Source organism: Mauremys reevesii, linkage group 6, assembly GCF_016161935.1.
Source record: "Mauremys reevesii isolate NIE-2019 linkage group 6, ASM1616193v1, whole genome shotgun sequence".
NCBI lineage: Eukaryota > Metazoa > Chordata > Testudines > Geoemydidae > Mauremys > Mauremys reevesii.
Window position 1 is genome coordinate 54,369,767 of NC_052628.1, and position 19,933 is coordinate 54,389,699.

General features: G+C 39.0%; 1 protein-coding gene across 1 annotated transcript in view; it reads left to right on the forward strand.

Moving 5' to 3' along the window:
* Positions 1-19,933, forward strand: part of ADGRV1 (adhesion G protein-coupled receptor V1) — a 419,039-nt gene that overhangs the window by 6,046 nt on the left and 393,060 nt on the right. Inside the window, exons 2-6 of the mRNA XM_039545618.1 lie at positions 10,040-10,224; positions 12,518-12,667; positions 13,911-14,006; positions 16,164-16,268; positions 18,031-18,144. Coding sequence (XP_039401552.1) covers positions 10,040-10,224; positions 12,518-12,667; positions 13,911-14,006; positions 16,164-16,268; positions 18,031-18,144 — 650 coding nt within the window. The remainder of the gene's footprint in view (positions 1-10,039; positions 10,225-12,517; positions 12,668-13,910; positions 14,007-16,163; positions 16,269-18,030; positions 18,145-19,933) is intronic.

Sequence of the window (19,933 nt, forward strand, 5' to 3'; positions counted from 1 at the left end):
AAATTAGTGTACTGTTACTATGTGCATGGTAGACTTTTACTTGCATAAGAATGAGAAACTGACTAGACTGTGTTTTACTGTTGCAAACATGTATGTGTTCAAGAAAATCACTACTTTTTCACAAGGGACGACATGTTCCAGGAACTGATGGCCAGCTCCAGAGCGCGGCAGGCAGAGCAGAGACAGAGAGAGAGCCTGTGTCAGCAGCATCACACACACACCTGGAGAGGAGGGATGGGGGCGGCGGGGAAGACCAGCAGGCTCAACGCCATCTGCAACCGCCCTCCAACGCCAGAGTCCTGTCCCCCCGTGTCCCTGCACCGCAGCACACCGATAATGTTAGAGACAACTGTCGCGCTGCCAAATTTTGTACTCTTTTTTTTTTAGCATCATCAAGTCCCAACTCCAAGTTCAAAACCCCACTGTGTATTTATATTTTAAAGCGGTTTGTTTGTGACTGTTTGTTTTTCGTTTTTCTGACAGTCTGTGTGGTGTATGCTGCCCCGGTCTTTTTCCTTGAGGTGTATGCTGTGCAGGGTCCTGTGCCTGACATCCCCCCGAAAGGCAGGCAGGCTTTCCTTCACATGCATTTGGACCGTCGATCATCCAGGGGCAGATATCACCCTTCCCCACACCCCTCACCCTTCCAACGCCCCAAACCCACAGCCGCTATGGTAACCCCTATCCGGCAAGTGCACACCTTAACCAGCACAGAATGCTTCCATGTTTCAGCAATAAACGTTACCCTGCTCTGCCGAGAAACTCGCCTCAAAAAGCTGATGCATGCATATTCCTTCCGCTGGGATATTTCAGCACGCACGTGTCTGGATGCTGAACAGCAGCCAGCAGCCAGCCTCAACCTCAGATTGTGGAGCACACAGCAAGCAGCAATAACTACGGGATATTCTTTTTCTGCTGATGTCCGAGCAGTAGGTCCGCCATCTCATTCTGCACTTGCTCAGCCGGTAGTTGAAGAGTTCCTTTTCAGTGTCCAGGCGCTGTATAGGGGCTTTTCCAGCAGGGCCTGCACATCCCCAACCGTTATTTTGTGGTCCGGAAGAAAGTGCCCCTGCCTGGGCGGCTAAACAGACATGAACCTTGCCCGCCCACCCGACGTTGATGTTGGTAAACGTCCCCTATGGTCCACCACAGCTTTGCAGCACCATTGAAAAGTAGCCCTTTCCGGTTGTATGCTGGTCTATAGCCCCACCGCAGTTTGGGAATCCCATCACGGCGGCCCCATCTATGATGGCCTGGACATTCCGACAGTCACTACCTGAGAGCAGTTGCAGTGCTCAACGATTACTACTTAATGGCGCTTCAGGGCAGGGACAGCAAGTCACACCAGTTCAAGGGAGTGTCCTTACGCATCCTGAAGTTTCGCGCAGCCACTCTGTCATCCCAGACCTGCAGCACTATCCCGGTCCACCAGTCTTGTTTGTGTTTCCCCCCCCAGAAATCGCCACACACACAACTTGACTTGACCCATTGCATGATCTCCACGCGAACAGATTTCCGCCGCGCGCTTTCAGGAGAGGAGAGGGGCGGATTGGTTCAATGATACACACATTTTTCCCAGTCGACTTAAGTAGATTCGAAATAGTCCTGTAGTGTAGACAAGCCCTTAGTCTCAGTTAAGTGAAAAGCATATCCATCCCACTTCTTTTGAGAGGTAGAATGCCATCTATGTTGTGTCATGCGTGGGTGGCCCTGACCTTGCAAACCCTTGTGTGAATAATTCTTACAAATGTGAGATGACCACTGACTTCAGTGTGAATACTTGTGTGAAACAGGATTATTTGCCTGAGAGTAAGGGTTTGTTAGAATGGGATCCTTCTGTGGGACTTTCCTTTCACTTCAGTGATAGTTATGTGCATGCCAAAAATAATACAAGCTATATTGCCAATTGTTGCAATACTATAGCATATTTATCTGGTACAAGTATATGGTATTACTGGGCTTTGGATATAGCTACACATGGACAGATTCTGATCTCACTTGCTTCAGTGTAGATCAGGAGTAGATCAGTTGAAATCATTGGAGTTGTACTGGTGTAAATTTAGTGTAAATGAATCAGAATCAAACCCATAGTATGTTGATAAAAGAATGTTGTCTTAGCAGATTTCAGCCAAAGTTTGATGGTATATTACACAGGATCAGATTCTGATCTCTGCTGTAAATATGGATTAACTCCAGTTGGGTAAATGCTATTGGAATTACTCTGGATTACTTTGCATAACTGAGATCAGAATCTGGCCCTTAATGCTAATCATAATTATTACATGGTTCAGTGGGATGCCCAGTAAGGCTATGATCAGGAAGTATATTCAGAACAGATTATAAGGTATCCACAAATGTTTGTAATTAAAGACCTATACTCTATATGAACAATTTTCTTGCCTGCTTGCCATTGGCAAGGCAAAGAGCTCAATGAGTGAGTTTAGCACTGCCTGATAATTTGGCACTTCATTCTGTGCTCTGCCTGAAGAAAATAGGCAGAGCAGGTAAGTTGAATCTCGCAGAACCCTGAGCTCTACCTGATTTATAAGACAGCTCATTTCTCCTGAGATCATTATAAACTTGAGAAATACTAAGAGCACACAAAAGGAACATCCATCCCCTTTTGAGAGGATGAAGAGAAAAGCCACTGGAAAGTACAGAAGGAGAGTATGAATTGCAATGGTCCCACTTCCGTCACCTGGACAAAGGAGCAGAGGGAAGAGAAGATGGCATTCACCTCTCTCCCATTAGCTTCAAGGAAGAGGCTGTGATGCTTTGGGCTTCCAGTCAGGGTTCTACCTCTAGATTCAGCTGGGAGACCTCACCATCTTTAGTATAGTTTCTTGGCGGGTACAATAGATTTAGTTTGCTGTCTAAGGGTTAGCTTTCTGGCTAGTAGGTATGAATGTGATGAAAGGTTGCTCAAACTTCTTTCCTCAGGACAATATTTACAATGAAGGATGAATGTTCTCTTCAAGGGGACTTAATTGAAAGAAAGAGGTTTTTCATATAGAGATACTTTCAGGTACAACTAGCTGTTGCTCCATTCTCAGTGCTACATGTCAAGTTAGTGAGTTTTCGTAAAGTTTTAAAAAGTTTTAAAAAGGCCTGCAGTTGTGGTAAAAAGCTGTTGTTCAGGAGAGTAATTGCCTAATATTTGTGTAATTAAAAGTAATCTCCTTCAAATGCAAATAAACCCTCCTGGAAACTGAGACGAGAGCTTGCTAGTGCTCCATCATGGCAGCAGTACTTAGTGGGCAGAATGAAGCTACTGAGTTGGGAGTTTTGGGACAGTGGAAGCCAGTTGAGAGCTCCCTGCAGTTGGCAACGTGTGTGCATATGTGGGAGCCAAGTCAAGTATTTCCCAATATTTTGCATTAAACAGGGGAGAACAGGCACCTGTGAGTGATGCTCCCTGCAGCAAAGAGGGAAGGAGGGTCGGCATTCTGAGACAGAAGCTGGGAGGCAGGGCCCCCAAATAATATGCATGGAAAAACTGGGATACTAACAGTCTCCCACAAAATGTTACATCCACCAGAGTAGTCCAGAATGGGGAGGAGGGGAGCAAAGAGACAAGCAACCAGCCTGGCTGCTTGGGCTTTTATAAATCTTCTGCTTCCTCTGTTTTGCAGTACGTAGAGGCATCAGGCTTCTCTCGCTGGGGTAGGCTGTCATTCTGAAGTAGTGACATGGAAGCACTGTCTGGCCAGCCCTCTCCCATCAAAGTAAGGGATTTATTTCTCCACCCTCCAACCCCCCAACCCCACGGGGGAAAGGGGCTGGGGCAATACACACTATTCAAATGCCATGTTTTGCTGGCACACAAATTGTGTCCTTTGAAAATTTGGTCCTTAATATTGACAGCTGAGCTACTGAAGCTGTGAGGTTAAAAAGAGAAATGTTCCAATAAGCCTTAAATACAGAAACTCCTTCACTGTTGTTTTGTAATCATTACTGGCAACATAGGAAGCTCTGAATCTTAAGGAACTGATGATATTACAGTTCATATGATTTTATAATATTATACTTCATAATGTTTATAAAGTTCAGTGCTGGAAACCAGGAGTTTTTTGTATCTTCACAACATATACAGCAAAGGTGGTGACATTGTAGGTCTTCCTGCACTGTTCCAACCTAGTGTGCTTCAGCCATCCTCTGGAGAAACTGCCTTTAAGGATGAAAGAGCAGTTCTGACTCCATGCTGATTCAGGAATAGATCCTGCAGGGTGCACAGTGGAACAAACCCAGTTGAGGATGGGGTACTGTCTGTCAGCCCGAGATGGCCATCATGCTGCTCACACTGCAGAGTAGCAGACATGCCATTCTTTTGAGGTTCTGATTGGCTGAGTGTATAGTAATTGAGGGGAGTTAATGGGGACAGATAGGAAGGCATGTGGTAGATGCTATACCTACCTTAATGTGCTATACCTATACACCTTAGTAACCCTGAGTACAATGTGAAGGTAAGCAATACAAAATAGCCACAGATCTGAAGAGATCACTCCACTCTAAAACATTTGCCCATTTCCCCCACCATCTTCCCCTCACCATCAGCTATGCTGGGTCCGATAGTTAGTCTTGGCTCCAGATGCTTATCTCCTTTTGCTTCTCCCATTAGTGATCTCTTCTCTCCTCTTGCCCTTCTCTCTTCCTACTTTGCTATCCTGCACTGTCCTTCTCCTTTAATGTCAGATCATGACATGGCTACTGCCTTTTCAAGAACAGATCCCTTCACTGCTGTTTCCTATCCCAGGTTGATCCTTTCTTGCAGACTGAGTGTGTGCCACCATCCAGAGAAAGTGGGTGGTGCCTTCCATTTTATAGGCTTTTGATTATCGAATGTAAAAGTCAGAGTATAAAAATCTGTGGAAAAGACCTTCTAAAATTAAATTTAAAAAAACCCTAAATTTATTTTGTTGGTTTGGTGGTTGGCAGAAATTCAACATCATAATGCTTGAACATAAAGCAATCTTCACTGTCCTCACCAGGGGTGGCTCCAGGCCCCAGCACGCCAAGCACGTGCTTGGGGTGGTATGTTGCGGGGGGAGCGCTCTGCCGGTCGCCGGGAGGGCGGCAGGCAGGGTGCCTTTGGCGGCATGCCTGCGGAGGGTCCGCTGGTCCCTGCGGGAGGCATGCCTGTGGGAGGTCCACCGGAGCCGCGGGACCAGAGGACCCTCTGCAGGCACGCCTACGGGAGGTCCACTGGAGCCGGCGACCAGCAGAGCGCCCCTCGCGGCATGACGCCGTGCTTGGGGCGGCGAAATGTCTAGAGCCGCCCCTGGTCCTCACCCCTTGATCTGCACCATTTACTTCAGTGGAATTGCTCACAATGTATAGAGATAAGTCTATTCAAGTAAGTCTTTGTGGTATCAGGGCCCAGAAGCAAAACTCAGCATAACTGAAGTCAAATCTTAGAATAATTTGATGTGATCTTAGAAACTTAGGTGCAAAAGTGGGCAATATTTTCTTCTGAAAGGTTATGAATAATGTGTGAGAAAAAGGAACCACAGAGAAAATAATGATACAAAGTATCAGAAAAGCTTGTATGCTTTTGAGGCATCTGGCTTGAACGTCTTTGAAATGAAAAGCACATCATCCACCTGCTTTCAACTATGGAATCTCCTAAGGCAGCAAAGACATTGTGAAGTGTGATAGTTTAAAACCAGTGTGTGGCATTCTTTCAATTTAATGAATGAAATGCATACCACAGAGTGCATTAATGCTTTTTTTGTAACATGCTGTTTGGTGACAGTCAACATGACTTGACAGAGGGAGCAGAACAGGGGTGATATGGTCTCTGACTTATTTGTGATTTATGACGTTTTAGAAAATATTGTATAGGATCAATAAGTAATCTTACCTGTCCTACACTGGGAGTTTGCTCTTTCTATAGAAACATAAATGTGCTCCAGAAAATGCTATATTTAGCCAAGAAACTGTGTGTTACCTGCTAAGTAGCATTACTTGTTTAAAAATTCTTTGATTTTTAAATTGAATGTCTAACAAGGGTGTAATTTGGGGATTTACAGCTTTCTTCACTGTCTTTAAAAGTCTGTTATTTTCTTTTGGGAGCTAGTTTTTTATATTCTTGATTATATAAACCCTTAGAATAAACTCATTCATTTTTAGTATCCAGAATTATGTTTAACATCATTTGAAGCTATTATTGACACTCTAAATCTCTATTTGCTATGGCTCTATCCAGCCCAAATTGACCTTCACAGCTGTTTGCCCATTGAGTTTCTATTTGACTTCCGAGACTACAGAGTCAAAAAGGCTGTTTAGACCCCTTTTTCTTAAAGATTTGTTATATTCCCCCTCCCTCCCACACTCAATAGCAGTTGTGGCAACATATTACATTTTTATGTGATTTGAATCTTGTCTTGAAATTTCTTCTCACTCAGTCCTCTCAAAAGCAATACTCCTATTAAAGGATTCGAGGTGGCAGAATTGGACCCAATAAACATTAGTAATTTAGCAGCATTGCAGGTTGGAATGTATTATATACTAAAAGTTTAGTATTTTTAATGTGGAAAAACTACTGCAAATTTCAATATAAATATGAAATGTCAAAGATAAAATTACCAATATTAATATGGTACAATAGGTAAAAAAAGATGTATAATTCTTGTCTGAGAAAAAAATAATTTAGGCCCAATCCTGCAAAGATACTTGTTGAACTTGATACAATATGAGTAGTATGGGACCACTCACAGTGTGTGTACTTCAAAACATGTGTAAATCTTTGCAGGATCGGAGGAGTCAGTATATAAATCATGACTAGTATTTTATAAGGTAAAATATTGTGAGCTATACTGGCTCCTTGGATAATATTTTGATTCCCATGAGCTGAACTCGTCAAGTCTTGATTTACATTACTTTTACTAACTGTAATATTTTAAAGTTGGTTTAATATGCACAGAGATAAAGGTGATTTTTGGCAGGTTGCACATAGTAAATCATAGTTCAAATAATTTAATGAGGAAGAATTTCACCTGCTGAATAATTGATGGCATGATTATGAAACCTCTCTTGTTCCACAGGAGTAATCCTATAGTTTTAGAATGTCCCCTAGTAGAGGTAATAGAATTCAAGTAATTCTAAACTTGATAACCTTGCCCCCTAAGGATCATATTTTCAGTATTGTTTACTTGCAGCACACACCGTGGGAAGCTACTTGCTAAGCCTATGACAAGGTAACAGCTGAAGCGAAAAGGTCAACAAACTCTTCAGTTGCATATAGATGATGCCTGCATTTGCAGACTATGTAATTGTCTCAAAGTTTACAAAGGTTACAGCGATTATTCACATTCAAGCTGTAATATAGGCACTCAAAATAACATTTATACTCTGGAGAGCAATTTAGGGTAGAGACCAATACACACCACTTGTGGGTTAGTCATAGTCAGCTTTCTTATGTCTCAGTCCTGTGAGGTGCCTAGAGCCTTCCATTCCAATTGAAATGGCAGGACTGGGTTTTCATTCATAATCTTTATTTTTTTGCTCTGTCCTTTTTGTCCTCAATTATTTTGTTTTTGTTTTTTTGCATCAGACCATCTCATAGTTAAATTGATAGGTATTAATAGGTGACTAATGTGGGTCACCCTACAGAGTCACAGTAATATAGGAATTGCCTTACTTCATCTGACCAGTTGTATATCTAGTCCAGCATTCTGTCCCTGACTGTGTTCAATACCTGATGCTTCAGGCAAAGATGCAAGAAATCCTGTTCTATGCAGTTATAGGGTAATCTGCCCATAGGGGAAGTTTTATCCTAATTCCCATTGGTTAGAGCTTTGTTATTATATCCCTCCCAAAACTTAAGTTTTAATTTAGTTTGAAATCATATTGCTGTAACTCTGGATCCTGTAAGTGTGAGTTGTTTGTTCAATGAGTGTTATCATGTCTCTTTAAAGTGGCTCTTTTTCCTTAACACCATTTTCCTGTGCTTGGAAAGTTACCTCCATAAGGGCAGATTGTGACAGGCCCTTGTACAGGTATGCAGGGAGGAGGGAGTGTATGAAGAACCTCCCTTCTTGTTGCATGCCCCATGCAAGGGTTGTAACAATTGTAGACCTCAAGCTTGAGGGGAATTCATTCACTGCTCCCTTCATGCAGACATGGTGGTGCATGATACTTGAAAGAGGTTGAGGAGGAGTGGGGTGGAGCAGTTGGGGTCGCTGGCCAGTCCCCAATATCTTCAATATTGAAGGCCAATATCTTCAATATTGTAGATAATATTGAAACTTTGGGGGACTGATCCTGAAAGCCTTTTATATGCAGAACTCTCATTTTTAATCCATGGGAGTTCTGCAGATGCAAGGCTTGTGGGATTGTACTCATGGTAATTAAGATTCAGTTTATGGTGGGGTGAAATTCCTCAAGCAAAAAATATTTTATTGGGTGACATTCTTATCAGAAATAATGATAACCTTGGGTTTCAAATGGGTTGTAAAATTAGTCATTTGTTTCACCGGGATGATGACTGTTCTGTCACTGATTTTGTCTTTTCGATAATGTCTGCCTGTGGGTTTTCATTAACCAGCTGTTTCCAAGATGGTGTTCGGTAGAACTGAGTGAATAATTTATTACTAATAATTTAAACAAACAATATTGTCTTTTTTCCCCTGTTTGTAAATTTTCTGTGATGAGATTGTAATTTTCTTGAGTTTATTTATTGTTCAGAATTATTCAATACATGATTTATTTGAATTATTCTTGGCCCGTAGCTTGTTTACAGTTCATTGTGAATATACAAAGTGCAATATTCATCCTGTTTTGACTGGACACCAGTCACATTGATCCTGCAATAAGTTCTGTGTGGGCAGAGCCCCGAGTCTGTGTGAAGCTTCATTTTTTCAGAGATCTGCCTGTGCAGAGTTCATTGCAAGAATAGGGCAATCACATGTTTCTTTTACCTTATTGGATGCGCATAGTTTTTAGAATCACAGGCACTCTTTGAATACATCCTGATTAAAAACTTGACACTCACTTTTCACGAACATTCAAAATGCGCTGTCTGTGCCAGTGACCATTCTTGCCAGAACATTCATTTATTAGAACATGTGTGAATTGCCATTTTACAAGAAAATCTTTGTTACTTTGTGGAGAGAGATCTAAAAATAATTTATAACACTGTTTTCATCAGCTGAAGGAACTCTAAATAAAATTGTCTCCATTGGGAACCAATCCTGCAACATGTGTTGTACCTCTGGGAAATGCTGAGAACTCTCAACTTCCATTGAATTCACTGGCACTTGAGGGATGCTCAACTTGCCACTGGACTTGGTCCTGAGTAAGGGGACTCAAATCCAGCTGAGTCTATCCTAAGAGAAAAGTATACACCCACATAGTAAGGGAGAGTCCCTACCCTGAAGAGTTCACAGTCTCATTAAAACATGATGCCACAACTGAGTGTAATAAAAAAAAAATCTGAAAGGAATCTGGGAGAGAGACTGAGAGAAACAGTAATAAATATATAGGTCATATATATATAATATACACACACTAAATAGTTTAGAGTATCAGAGATCTGGAAGGCGAATTCAAAAATATACAATAGGAAGTGGAATATATTTTAAACACTTGGAGTCAGTTTTTAGCAGGCAGTGTTATCTGTACCTACAAAATATAAACCCAGCCCTGCATCAAGTTTTGGGCTTGCTCTTTGCAATCCATACTCAGGCAAAACTGATAAATTTAATAGAGATTTCAGGATTGGGCCCAATGGATGCAAGTAATTTTGTCAGAGTCTGGCACTAGGTGAGTGGATCAGATGTGAATTCAAAACCCTGCATTTCGTAATTATGTGAATCTTACTGAAAATATGATCCTTAGGGTTTGTATCATATTTCTCCCTGAAAGGAGAAAATATCCAATTATACATCAAATTATAATAAAATAAAAGAAGTTTAATTAAAAAAAGAAATGAGCAGAATATGACATGTTGGCTGTAAGTCAATGATTCGTAGAAATTGTTTCCTACATACTAAATACATCAACTTCTTTTATTCTTAAACTCTTTTTTTTTTTTTGGTAGGTATGCCCTCTGCTTGTTTATTAGTTAACCTTCTTTTAGGATTATTCATCAGCTTCACATCTGGAGAAACAGAAGTAAAGTTTACTGGGCAAACAGAATTTGTAGTTCATGAAACTAGTACAACAGTTATACGTCTTGTTGTTGAAAGGACAGGAGAGCCAGCTAACATCACAGCAATTGTATCGGTAAGAAACTGCCAGTTCCTCTCTTTTTAAATGAAATTTGGATATCTGTATGAAATGTTGATTGCTGATGGTATGTTTTCTTTTTTCTTTTAACTGGGTCAATGCAATGGGGTGTATAGCTAGGTACCCTTGGGGCAACTGTTTTGAGTCAGAAATACCCAGTTGCTACAAGCGAGGAAATTTCCATTGGCTGTGCCAATAGAAATGTTTTCAGGCTACTGTTACCTACTCAGAAAGCCAACTACTACTCCTGGTGGAGCTCTGTGAGTTTATAGGCCAGTCTGATTTGGAATCTAGCTGGTCCTTGAAAGTCCACTCCCGAAGAGTGGGGAGAAGAGAATTTTTCCTTCTTCAGTTTTTCTGGGCTGAGGGAGAACAGCTGTACCTCTTTAGTGACTTCATTAATTAGGCATGTGGCTTTATTATTTCAAAAAAGGCCATTTAAGGGAAGATAGAGAAGAGATTTGCCCATTCAGAAGGGAAACAGGAAGATCTATCCTGAGGGGCACCTGCTGTGTAGAAGTCAGGACACCATGATCTGAGAGATTTTTTCTTTGAGTGAAAACCCTCTGATTCCAGTTAAAATGGATAAACATATTTCATTCATTACTGCATCAGTACCTTAGTATAAATCCCTTGGCTAGAACAAGTGGAAAACAGCTTTGAAAAAACAAACAAACAGAAAACTAAGAGATTAGAAAATAAAACATAGCCCTATATATTGACAATGTACTAGTTAATTGTTTGACTTTATTGCATTTTAAATAAAAAGTTGAAGAAAGTTAGTAAACTTCAAGAGTGGAAATAGGCTTAATTTAGCATGTGCATAGATTATATGATATGCATACATGCATCTTTGTGGTTAAGCTTTAATATAAAGAAGCAACAGCATAGTGCAATCAATGTAAGAAGTGAATATTAAAAATGCAGACTTTTTTTAAATTTTGAAAAAGTGTGACTGGCTGAAAAACAACAAATAAGCAAAATGTGCTGCAATTTCAGAAAAGTGAAAATTTTGAACAGCTCTTGTAGGAAGATGTGTGTGGTCTGTTCACACTAGAGATTTTTGGTCTTTTCAAGACTGCTTAAGGCAATACTCTTTCCAAAATTTTCTAATCAAAGTTGGTTGCCTAAAGTTAGGCACCTAAGTCCATACTTAGGCACCTAGCTTTAGGCAACCAAGTTCGATAATATTGGTCTTTGTGTATACATACCAAAATGCTTGAACTTTCTCACAAGCATTCTCAGCACTAATCGAATTTCACTGTTCCCCGTCAGCTCTTACAAACAGCTTCATCTGCATTGTTCAGTTCAAACTTTCAGTGCTAGTTTGGATGGTAACTTGAGACATTGCAGCCGCACTGGTTCAGTTGGCTTTCCAAGCTCAGTGCTTCAGTGCACCTGCACACCTCGCCTAGATAGCTTTGATGGTTCAAAGCAATAGGTGTATAATTTGTCAAATGACAGTCCTGCTTTCAAGTGAGCCAATGGGAGATTTTTGCCATTGACTTTGGTGGGAGCAGGATTGGGCAGCGTGTATTGCTCAGTGTTGACTGATTGCAATTTAGCAAGAACATAATAATTTAATAAATGTGTGTTTAAAGTAGGTTATGTTAAAATCTTTATTTATTCATAGCTAGTGAGTGTTGAAATGAATAATGTATAATAATTCCCATAACTGAATATATATTATTATTCCACACAAATGGAATGAGCAACAAACAGGCAGTCCCTATTTAGAAGGCATTGATGTTACTCTCTGGCACCCACCATTAGAGTATGGTCTGCTTCATCTGCCAGAATTCTTTGCAATGCATATAATCTCCATTACTGTGGAGAATGGGGAGAAGCAAAGGTTCCTTCTGGACCCATGATCATCACATCACAATACAGAGCACTTGGCTGTTGCATCTATACTAGTATTTGTTATACTAATAATGTGTGGTGTGCATGATCTTGTAAATTGTATTTAAAAATAGTGTTCCTATTTAAAATATGACACTGTGGTGCACTATGTGCAAGATAGTCACATACTGGAATGGATTAAGGCTCCCTGATGAAATCATGACCAGCTGTGAATAAGTGACATGCTTAGTTTCTCGGCATGGGTATAGGAAGTTGCTTACTATGTTGTTGTCCTGTGCCATCTGTCCAGAAATACTTGGATTGATGGTAGTGAAGATTGAGGGAGGAGTAATATATAGAAAACATCATACGTAATATATGAAGCAAAGTCAGAAGAAAATTATAGAAAGTGCGGATTAGGTTATATTCATGTGTGTATTTATTGTAGATTTATGGGGGAAACACAGGTGACTTTTTTGACACATACGCAGCAACATACATACCTGATACAGAAACAAACAGAACTGTGTATATATCGGTCTGTGATGATGATCTTCCAGAGGCTGATGAGATGTTCATATTTTACTTGACGTTACAGGTAAGTGCTAGTTTTTGGTTTATCTGTTTCACTAGAAAAAAAGACTTTGGCATATGTGGCTGCAGCTTACTTGCTTACTTCAGTGGTGAATTTGGCTCCCCATGTCTAAAGCTTAAAGTTTGGACAGCAGGCAACCTGATAGCCTTGTGCTACTTCTTAGCAGTTCCATGCACAAGACATGAGTTTGTTTACCGTGCTTGAGACTTTCTGCAAAGTCAATATATTCAGCTATGGCGACTTTAACAGGGACTGTTTCCAGTTCATTAAGAAGCAAAACTGTGAGGTTCTGCAGTGAATCTTTCTTCCTTTCCCAGAAAGACATTGCTTCAAGGGGGAGGGTGAAAAGTAGTAGGGAAACAAGATGATCCTCATTGCTTCAGAAAAAGACCTCCCTGGAAAATATACCTTGAAGAGCATGTAGGTAAATCAGTGTATATTGCTAATCCATGTTAGATTGAGGCAACTACGAAGAAGCTTGTTTTCTCCTTTTTTTTTAAAGTTAACAGTCCATGGTAAAGTTTAAAGTCACTGCAATAAAAGTGAATCTTCATTTTACCCCTGTGTTTCATAGTTAGCACAAATGATTGATAGTAAATGTAAATACATGTTTCCTCCTCCTTTCCATTTCCTTCTTCCCTTCCTCGGTCTATCAGTATTTAACTCAGAAATATAATAGAAAAGTCATAAACAGAGTTTACCCATATATGTGTGTGTGTGTATATATATATACATACATATATATATATATGGTAAACTGCTGTAAACAATCTGCTCATGACCTGTAGATTCATATAAAACTTAGCTCCAAAATTTCAGTATATACAGAATGCTAAAAATAAAAAGCTCTTTAGTTTTTAGTATGACTGCATGCTTCATATCTAATTCCTTATTGCTATGGTATCATTAATAGATTGTCAGGCTATGATTAATGTCTTCAAAGTTTCTTTTGAGCATTTTGTTGTTTAACCAGACTGAGACTCTATAGAATGTGTTTTCCATAAGCAGTAAGAGTGATTTATGTGCATTCTGTTGACTTGAATACCTTTTGCTTGGAACTTGTAACCAGACACAAAAATACAATGAACCAATCAAAAAAATAAAAAAATTCCAACAACAACAAAAAGACATACTCACACTTTGAATGAAAACATATTCATTTAAAAACAAATTCTTACTGAAAAACTGCATTTTTTTTAACCATCTTCATCGCTGGTTCACTTACCATATGTCTTGTTAATTTTAGAAACCATCTGCAGGAATAAAGCTTGGGTCACCAAGGTCTGTCACTGTAACAGTCTTATCAAATGACAATGCCTTTGGAATTATTTCCTTCAATATGGTATGTTTTTATGTTCTATACACTCAATATTTTAAATAGTGTAAAGCGGTGATTTTCCAAAGGCACCAGAGGGCATTTATGCACCTAATTTCCTTAGAAGTCTGTGTCAGTTGGGCACCTAACTCCCATTTGTGACTTTTGAAATGAACCCACTTACAGATTTTTGTAATATGGTTTTATATATATATATATATATATATATATATATATATATATATATATATATATATATATATATATATATATATATATATATATATATATATATATATATATATATATATGACTGAAATGCTACTGTATGTGTGTGTGTGTGTGTGTGTATATATATATATATAACTGAAATGCTACTGTACACTATCAGACATGCTTTCATTGGGCTGCTCTCACACTGGGCAAGCTTGTGTGCTAGTCTTCCTAAAAGGGCAGCATAGAACTTGCAGCCCAGGGGAAGGTGGTTTTAAGCAAGTCAGGAACTCTGTACAAAAGTTTAAAGAACTGTAGATTAGCACCTATAGCTGCATTCACTTTATTTAGTGGTTTCATCACTTTGCAAGGGAAATGAGACAGTGTTCTCCTTGTGCAAATTGGTAATATACTGTATTAACTCTGGGACCATTTACTCCCACTGAAGTCAGTAACAGAGCTCCCATTTACTTCACTGCGTGCAGTGTAAGGCCCTGTCTCCTTCAAAGCAAGAACATGACGTGTAATGTTGCTATGTGCATTTTAGAGAGCACAGTTCACTGCTGGTGTGAAATTAAGGTGAGGACTACTCTATTGCCTTATGTGGATATACACTCACTTATGTCATTGGTGAATTTGGCCCAGAGATGTTGTGGATATCTGAAAATATTGTGTTCCTTACCAATCTGTTATCGGTATTTTTATACTTACATCTCAGAATCCCTCATGGGCACCAACATGTTATAAATTAGTCTATACTTCTGCAAAAAGAACAGGAGTACTTGTGGCACCTTAGAGACTAACAAATTTATTTCATTTTTAGTCTCTAAGGTGCCACAAGTACTCCTGTTCTTTTTGCGGATACAGACTAACACGGCTGCTACTCTATACTTCTGGAATACAGTGCTTGGGAGTGCCCTTTGCAGTGCTTCGACAGTGTGTCACATGCTGCATTGTGGAGATAAGATGGGGCTGAATGGCAGTTGAAGCCCCTTAAAGAATTCTAGCTGACTCAGCCAAAATTCACGGTAGTGTTCTAGAGGTATTCCACCACCTGTTAAAACTTGCAATGCATGCTTCTCCCTGCAATGCTAAGCTAGTTCTGTTGGCTTGTATGGTGGTGAGGGCTGGACCATAGCCATGCTATCTCTCCAGTCCATTAGTAGTGGGCAGTTCCATGCCTATGCTCTCCACCTTGAATGTGGCTGGCTCTTGTACAAGGAGGCCGTTTACTAATAAAGCACAAGAACCTTAGAAATAGCCCAAACTTGTTTTCTGGATGAATTAAACTTTATTGACTGAACAAATGTTTGTAGCTAAAATAGAATTAAAAACTCACATTTGTAAAAGAATATAATTGGACTACTTATGAAAATCAGTATCATGACATAAATTATGTCTTGTAATTTTAAAATCAATGTAAATATCTATCTAGCTAATAAATGATTTTAGAAGGAAGAAAATCTGTTTTTAATTGGCTTAGGAACTTCTATAAAGAGGAGGGATAGCTCAGTGGTTTGAGCATTGGCTTGTTAAACCCAGGGTTGTGAGTTCAATCCTTGAGGGGGCTGCTTAGGGATCTAGGGCAAACTCAGTACTTGGTCCTGCTAGTAAAGGCAGGGGGCTGGACTCAATGACCTTTTGGGGTTGCTTCCAGTTTAATGAGATAGGTATATATTTAAACCAAGTAGCTTATATATGGTAGCCATGCTTGTTTATGGCAAAAAGGGGGAAAAAAAGAAAAAAGCACTCAAGTAACCACTGCTAATATTTTTATCTGAAGTCTTTCAAGCTTTTTATTAGTTGAACTAATTGGTTGCTAGGAAATGTAATACCATTAGTGGTCCAGTTTACAGATTGGATTAATTTGTCTGTGAGAGTTTGGTATTCCTATGGTAACAGGTTTTTTTTCACTCTCTGTTGAGATATTTGATCAATGCCTTATTGCTTGTCCCTTCTCTTCCCCATTAGTCTGCCTTAATCACAGTGAATGAGCCCAGAGGTAGAAATGAATTTGTGCCTCTGACTCTAATTAGGGAGAAGGGAACCTATGGGACTGTGACTGTGACTTTTGAGGTAAGTTTATTGAAACATGTTTACACCTCAGCATACCTTCTTAGGACTGGATGGTTAGAATCATAGTCCTGTTATATATATATAGGACTAATACACAAGGACTAATTGCTGATGTCTAAATCTTGTTAAACAGGAGCGCTTTACTTGCCACCTGAAAAACATTGTAATTAGATAAGCCAGTTATAATTTGAGGGACAATTGTGGTGCTGATACTAGAAAACAGTAGATATTCTTTATAATTTATATATTTAATCTTGGTAAATAATTATGCAATATTTGTATTTCAGTTATAAGGCTTGAAAAAATAACTTAGGAAGATAAACAATGTTATGTTAACTTGCACCCATGGAAAATAAGTCAGCAAGAAATAAAAATTGTTTAATAAATGTTTTTTAAAAAATAGAAAGGGTAAGTTTCCTTGGAGGTGGGTCAAAAAAAGTTCTGAAGTGATATTTACAAATAAATGTTACAGTAGAACTTCACCATTTGACCTAACTTTTGAGCACTTTAAAATGTTGGCTCAGGGTTTTCTGAAAATTTGGCATCTTTAAGATATCTCAAGCTTGGTACCCAAGAAGAGAGGCATGCAAAATCATTAGTTACTTTAGATTATTTAGGCCATACTGTACCTTGTATAACATTCAATTCTAGCAACATTTGAAATGTTGACTTTCTCATTTAATTTTTCTTATTCACCTAAGTTTCAATTGTATACTTTAGTTTCTGCATCTCATATATAGTAAAACTTCTTTCATGTGGATCTCTGGTTCAGTTTCGCTTGTCTATGGGAAAGCGTAATTATAGAAACCTAGGTGTGGAAGGGATCTTGAGAGGTCTTCTGGTCCAGTCCCCAATACTCAAGGCAAAACTAAGTATTAGCTAGACCATCCCTGACAGGTGATTGGAGGTTTTTAAGAGCTGGTTAGACAATGATGGAGATTCCACAACCACCCTAGGCAATTTATTCCAGTGTTTAACTACTCTGACAGTTAGAAAATTTTTCCTAATGTCCAACCTAAACCTCCCTTGCTGCAATTTAAGACCATTGCTTCAGAGGTTAATGAGAACATTTTTTCTCCCTCCTCCTTTTAACAACCTTTTATGTATTTGAAAACTGTTATCATGTTCTCCCTCAGTCTTTTCTTCTCCAGACTAAACAAACTAAATTTTTCTAGATTAAAGGTTTTCTAGCCCTTTAATCATTTTTGTTGTTCTCCTCTGGCCTCTCTCCAATTTGTCCACATCTTTTCCTGAAATGTGAAGCCCAAAACTGGACATAATACTCAGCAAGGGTTTGATCCCTCACTCATTAAAATCAGTGGAAAGAGTCCTATGGCCTTTAAAGGGCTTTGGGTATGAACCTAATAGAACTGTTGTAATTTTCTATGCTATATTTAATATGTAAGTACAGTGGTAATATGTGATTTTTTTATGCAATTTACTGTAGACTTGTGTATGTATTAGTGTCAAATAAATTTTGCCCTCTGTAGAATCAGTCGATATTGTCACACAGCATATAGTACATGTACTTATTGAAGTATCAGCTATGGTATATTATATGTTCCTCTGCTATACCTAATATTTAGAGTTGTGAGGTAGGAGACTACTGACTATTCAGTGAATCTTTGTGTATCCCACACAGCTTATTTTGAATATCAGACTGACACAACCATATTAGACTTGTATTCCTGTTTATCCGCAGTTACTTAAGCCTTGAAAATGTCTTGTATATTTGTTGATCAGACAAATGAATTTTTTGTAGGTAGAAGGTGGCCCAAACCCAGCTGAAGAAGACTTGAGCCCAGCTAAGGGCAATATTACCTTTCCTCCTGGGAGAGCCGTGCTGTTTTATAATTTAACAGTGCTCGATGACCAGGTAGGAGCAAGTTGGATTCATTTTAGAAGTTTTGATATGCAGAAGGTGAAGTTGTATGCATCGTGGCTTTGAATAATAAATGCACAAAACTGCTTGGCTTAGCTAAGGCTTTAGGTGGTTCTGCTCAGAAAAGGGACTTTGTAAATATCAGCATTGCAGGAGTCCATAATTGATGTTTCTACCTACTTGTCTGGCACCTCATCACAGTAGCATCTGCACATTTAATGAATTTAACTTCACAACACTCCTGTGAGACTTAGATTGTAAGTTCTTTGAGGTGGAGACCCTCTTTTTGTTCTGTGTTTGTACAACATGCAGCACAATGGGGTCCTAGCCCATGATTGGGGCTCCTATTTTAATACTACTAAAATACAAATAAGATAAATATTTAAGGAAAATATTATCCCCATTTTCCAAATGAAAAACTGAGGCATGGGGCAGGTTAAGTGACTTGCCTAGGGTCACATACGCAGTCTATGACTGAGCTAGGCATTGAACCCAGGTCTCAAAGTATCATGCTTATCCATTATTAAACTGTCCCGCCTACAATGATGTGTCAAATCTTCCATAGCAAACGTTCTCGGTTTCCAAATAAAAATATATTTTTCCTAACTGGCTCTCTTTCAAACTCAACCTGTAGTTAGATAATCAACGTGGGCTCTTTCCTTATTTTACATTACCAGCTATGAAGGTATAGTAGATCTTATTAAGCCCTTATTTATAGTTATACCCTCAGTGATGCCTGTGCAATTTCATTGCCTTCAGTTAATGATGCATAAGACAGAATAGAATCCAGCAGTCTCTCTTAGCTGTGTTGGCTCTACATAGCTAACAGGTGTGAAAAGCAAGTAAATCTTATGTTTGTCACTACAATAAGATGACATTACTTTGAGTGGGCATAAGGAGCACATCTGTTGAAAGAGATGATTCAGTTTTTACACGGACATTTTTAAGAATAGAGCAACACTTTGAAAATAGATAGCTCCTCCTCATAATAATAAATCAAAAGGCCCATGGTGGCCAAAAGCCTCCTAAACAGTATGAACGCTACATAATAACTAGAGCTGATCACAGTTTTTTTTTAATTAAAAATTATTTCATCCCAAAATGGCCTTTTCTTTAAATAGGTATGTTCACATTTTTTTCATTGGTTTGACATTTTAATTTTTTTTGAGGGAAACCCCAAATCAAAAATTTTCTGGTTTGTTTTTTCTCCTCATTTTTTCCCTTACTTTTCTTTTCCCTTTTTCAATGGCAAAATGAAAAAAGGTGTTAGGAGTATGTCCAGTGTCTGTCAGAGCAGAGCACATGTTAGAGAGAATGGCGTTAGGCTAGGAAGAAAGGGTTGGAAGCAGTCCAGAGTCAGCTTCACCAGATACACAGCGAGGAGCATGTGGTTCTCCTTTTTCTTATGTAACTCTGTTTTAGTTCCAATAAAGGCTCACTTCTAAGAGTCCAGACTATGCCTCCTTATCAGCCCATAAGACAATACGAAAGGAAGAAGTGTGGGTGAGGGACTGGAAAAAAAGGCAGATAAAGTGAGGAGAAAACAAAAACTGAATAACTTAATATTCAATAAATTCACAAAAAGTGAACAAATAAGAAATCATTCACTTTTGAAACCTGTGAAACAAAAATTGTTTTGAATTTTTTTTCAAAAACTCTACAATTTTCAACCAACTCTAATGATATTTATAGCATCAGAAAAGTTTCTTCCAGACTAGTATGTCTGAGATGCAGAAACATCTCTTCCAGGTAAAAATCAATATTTCTGTAGTCTGTAATATCA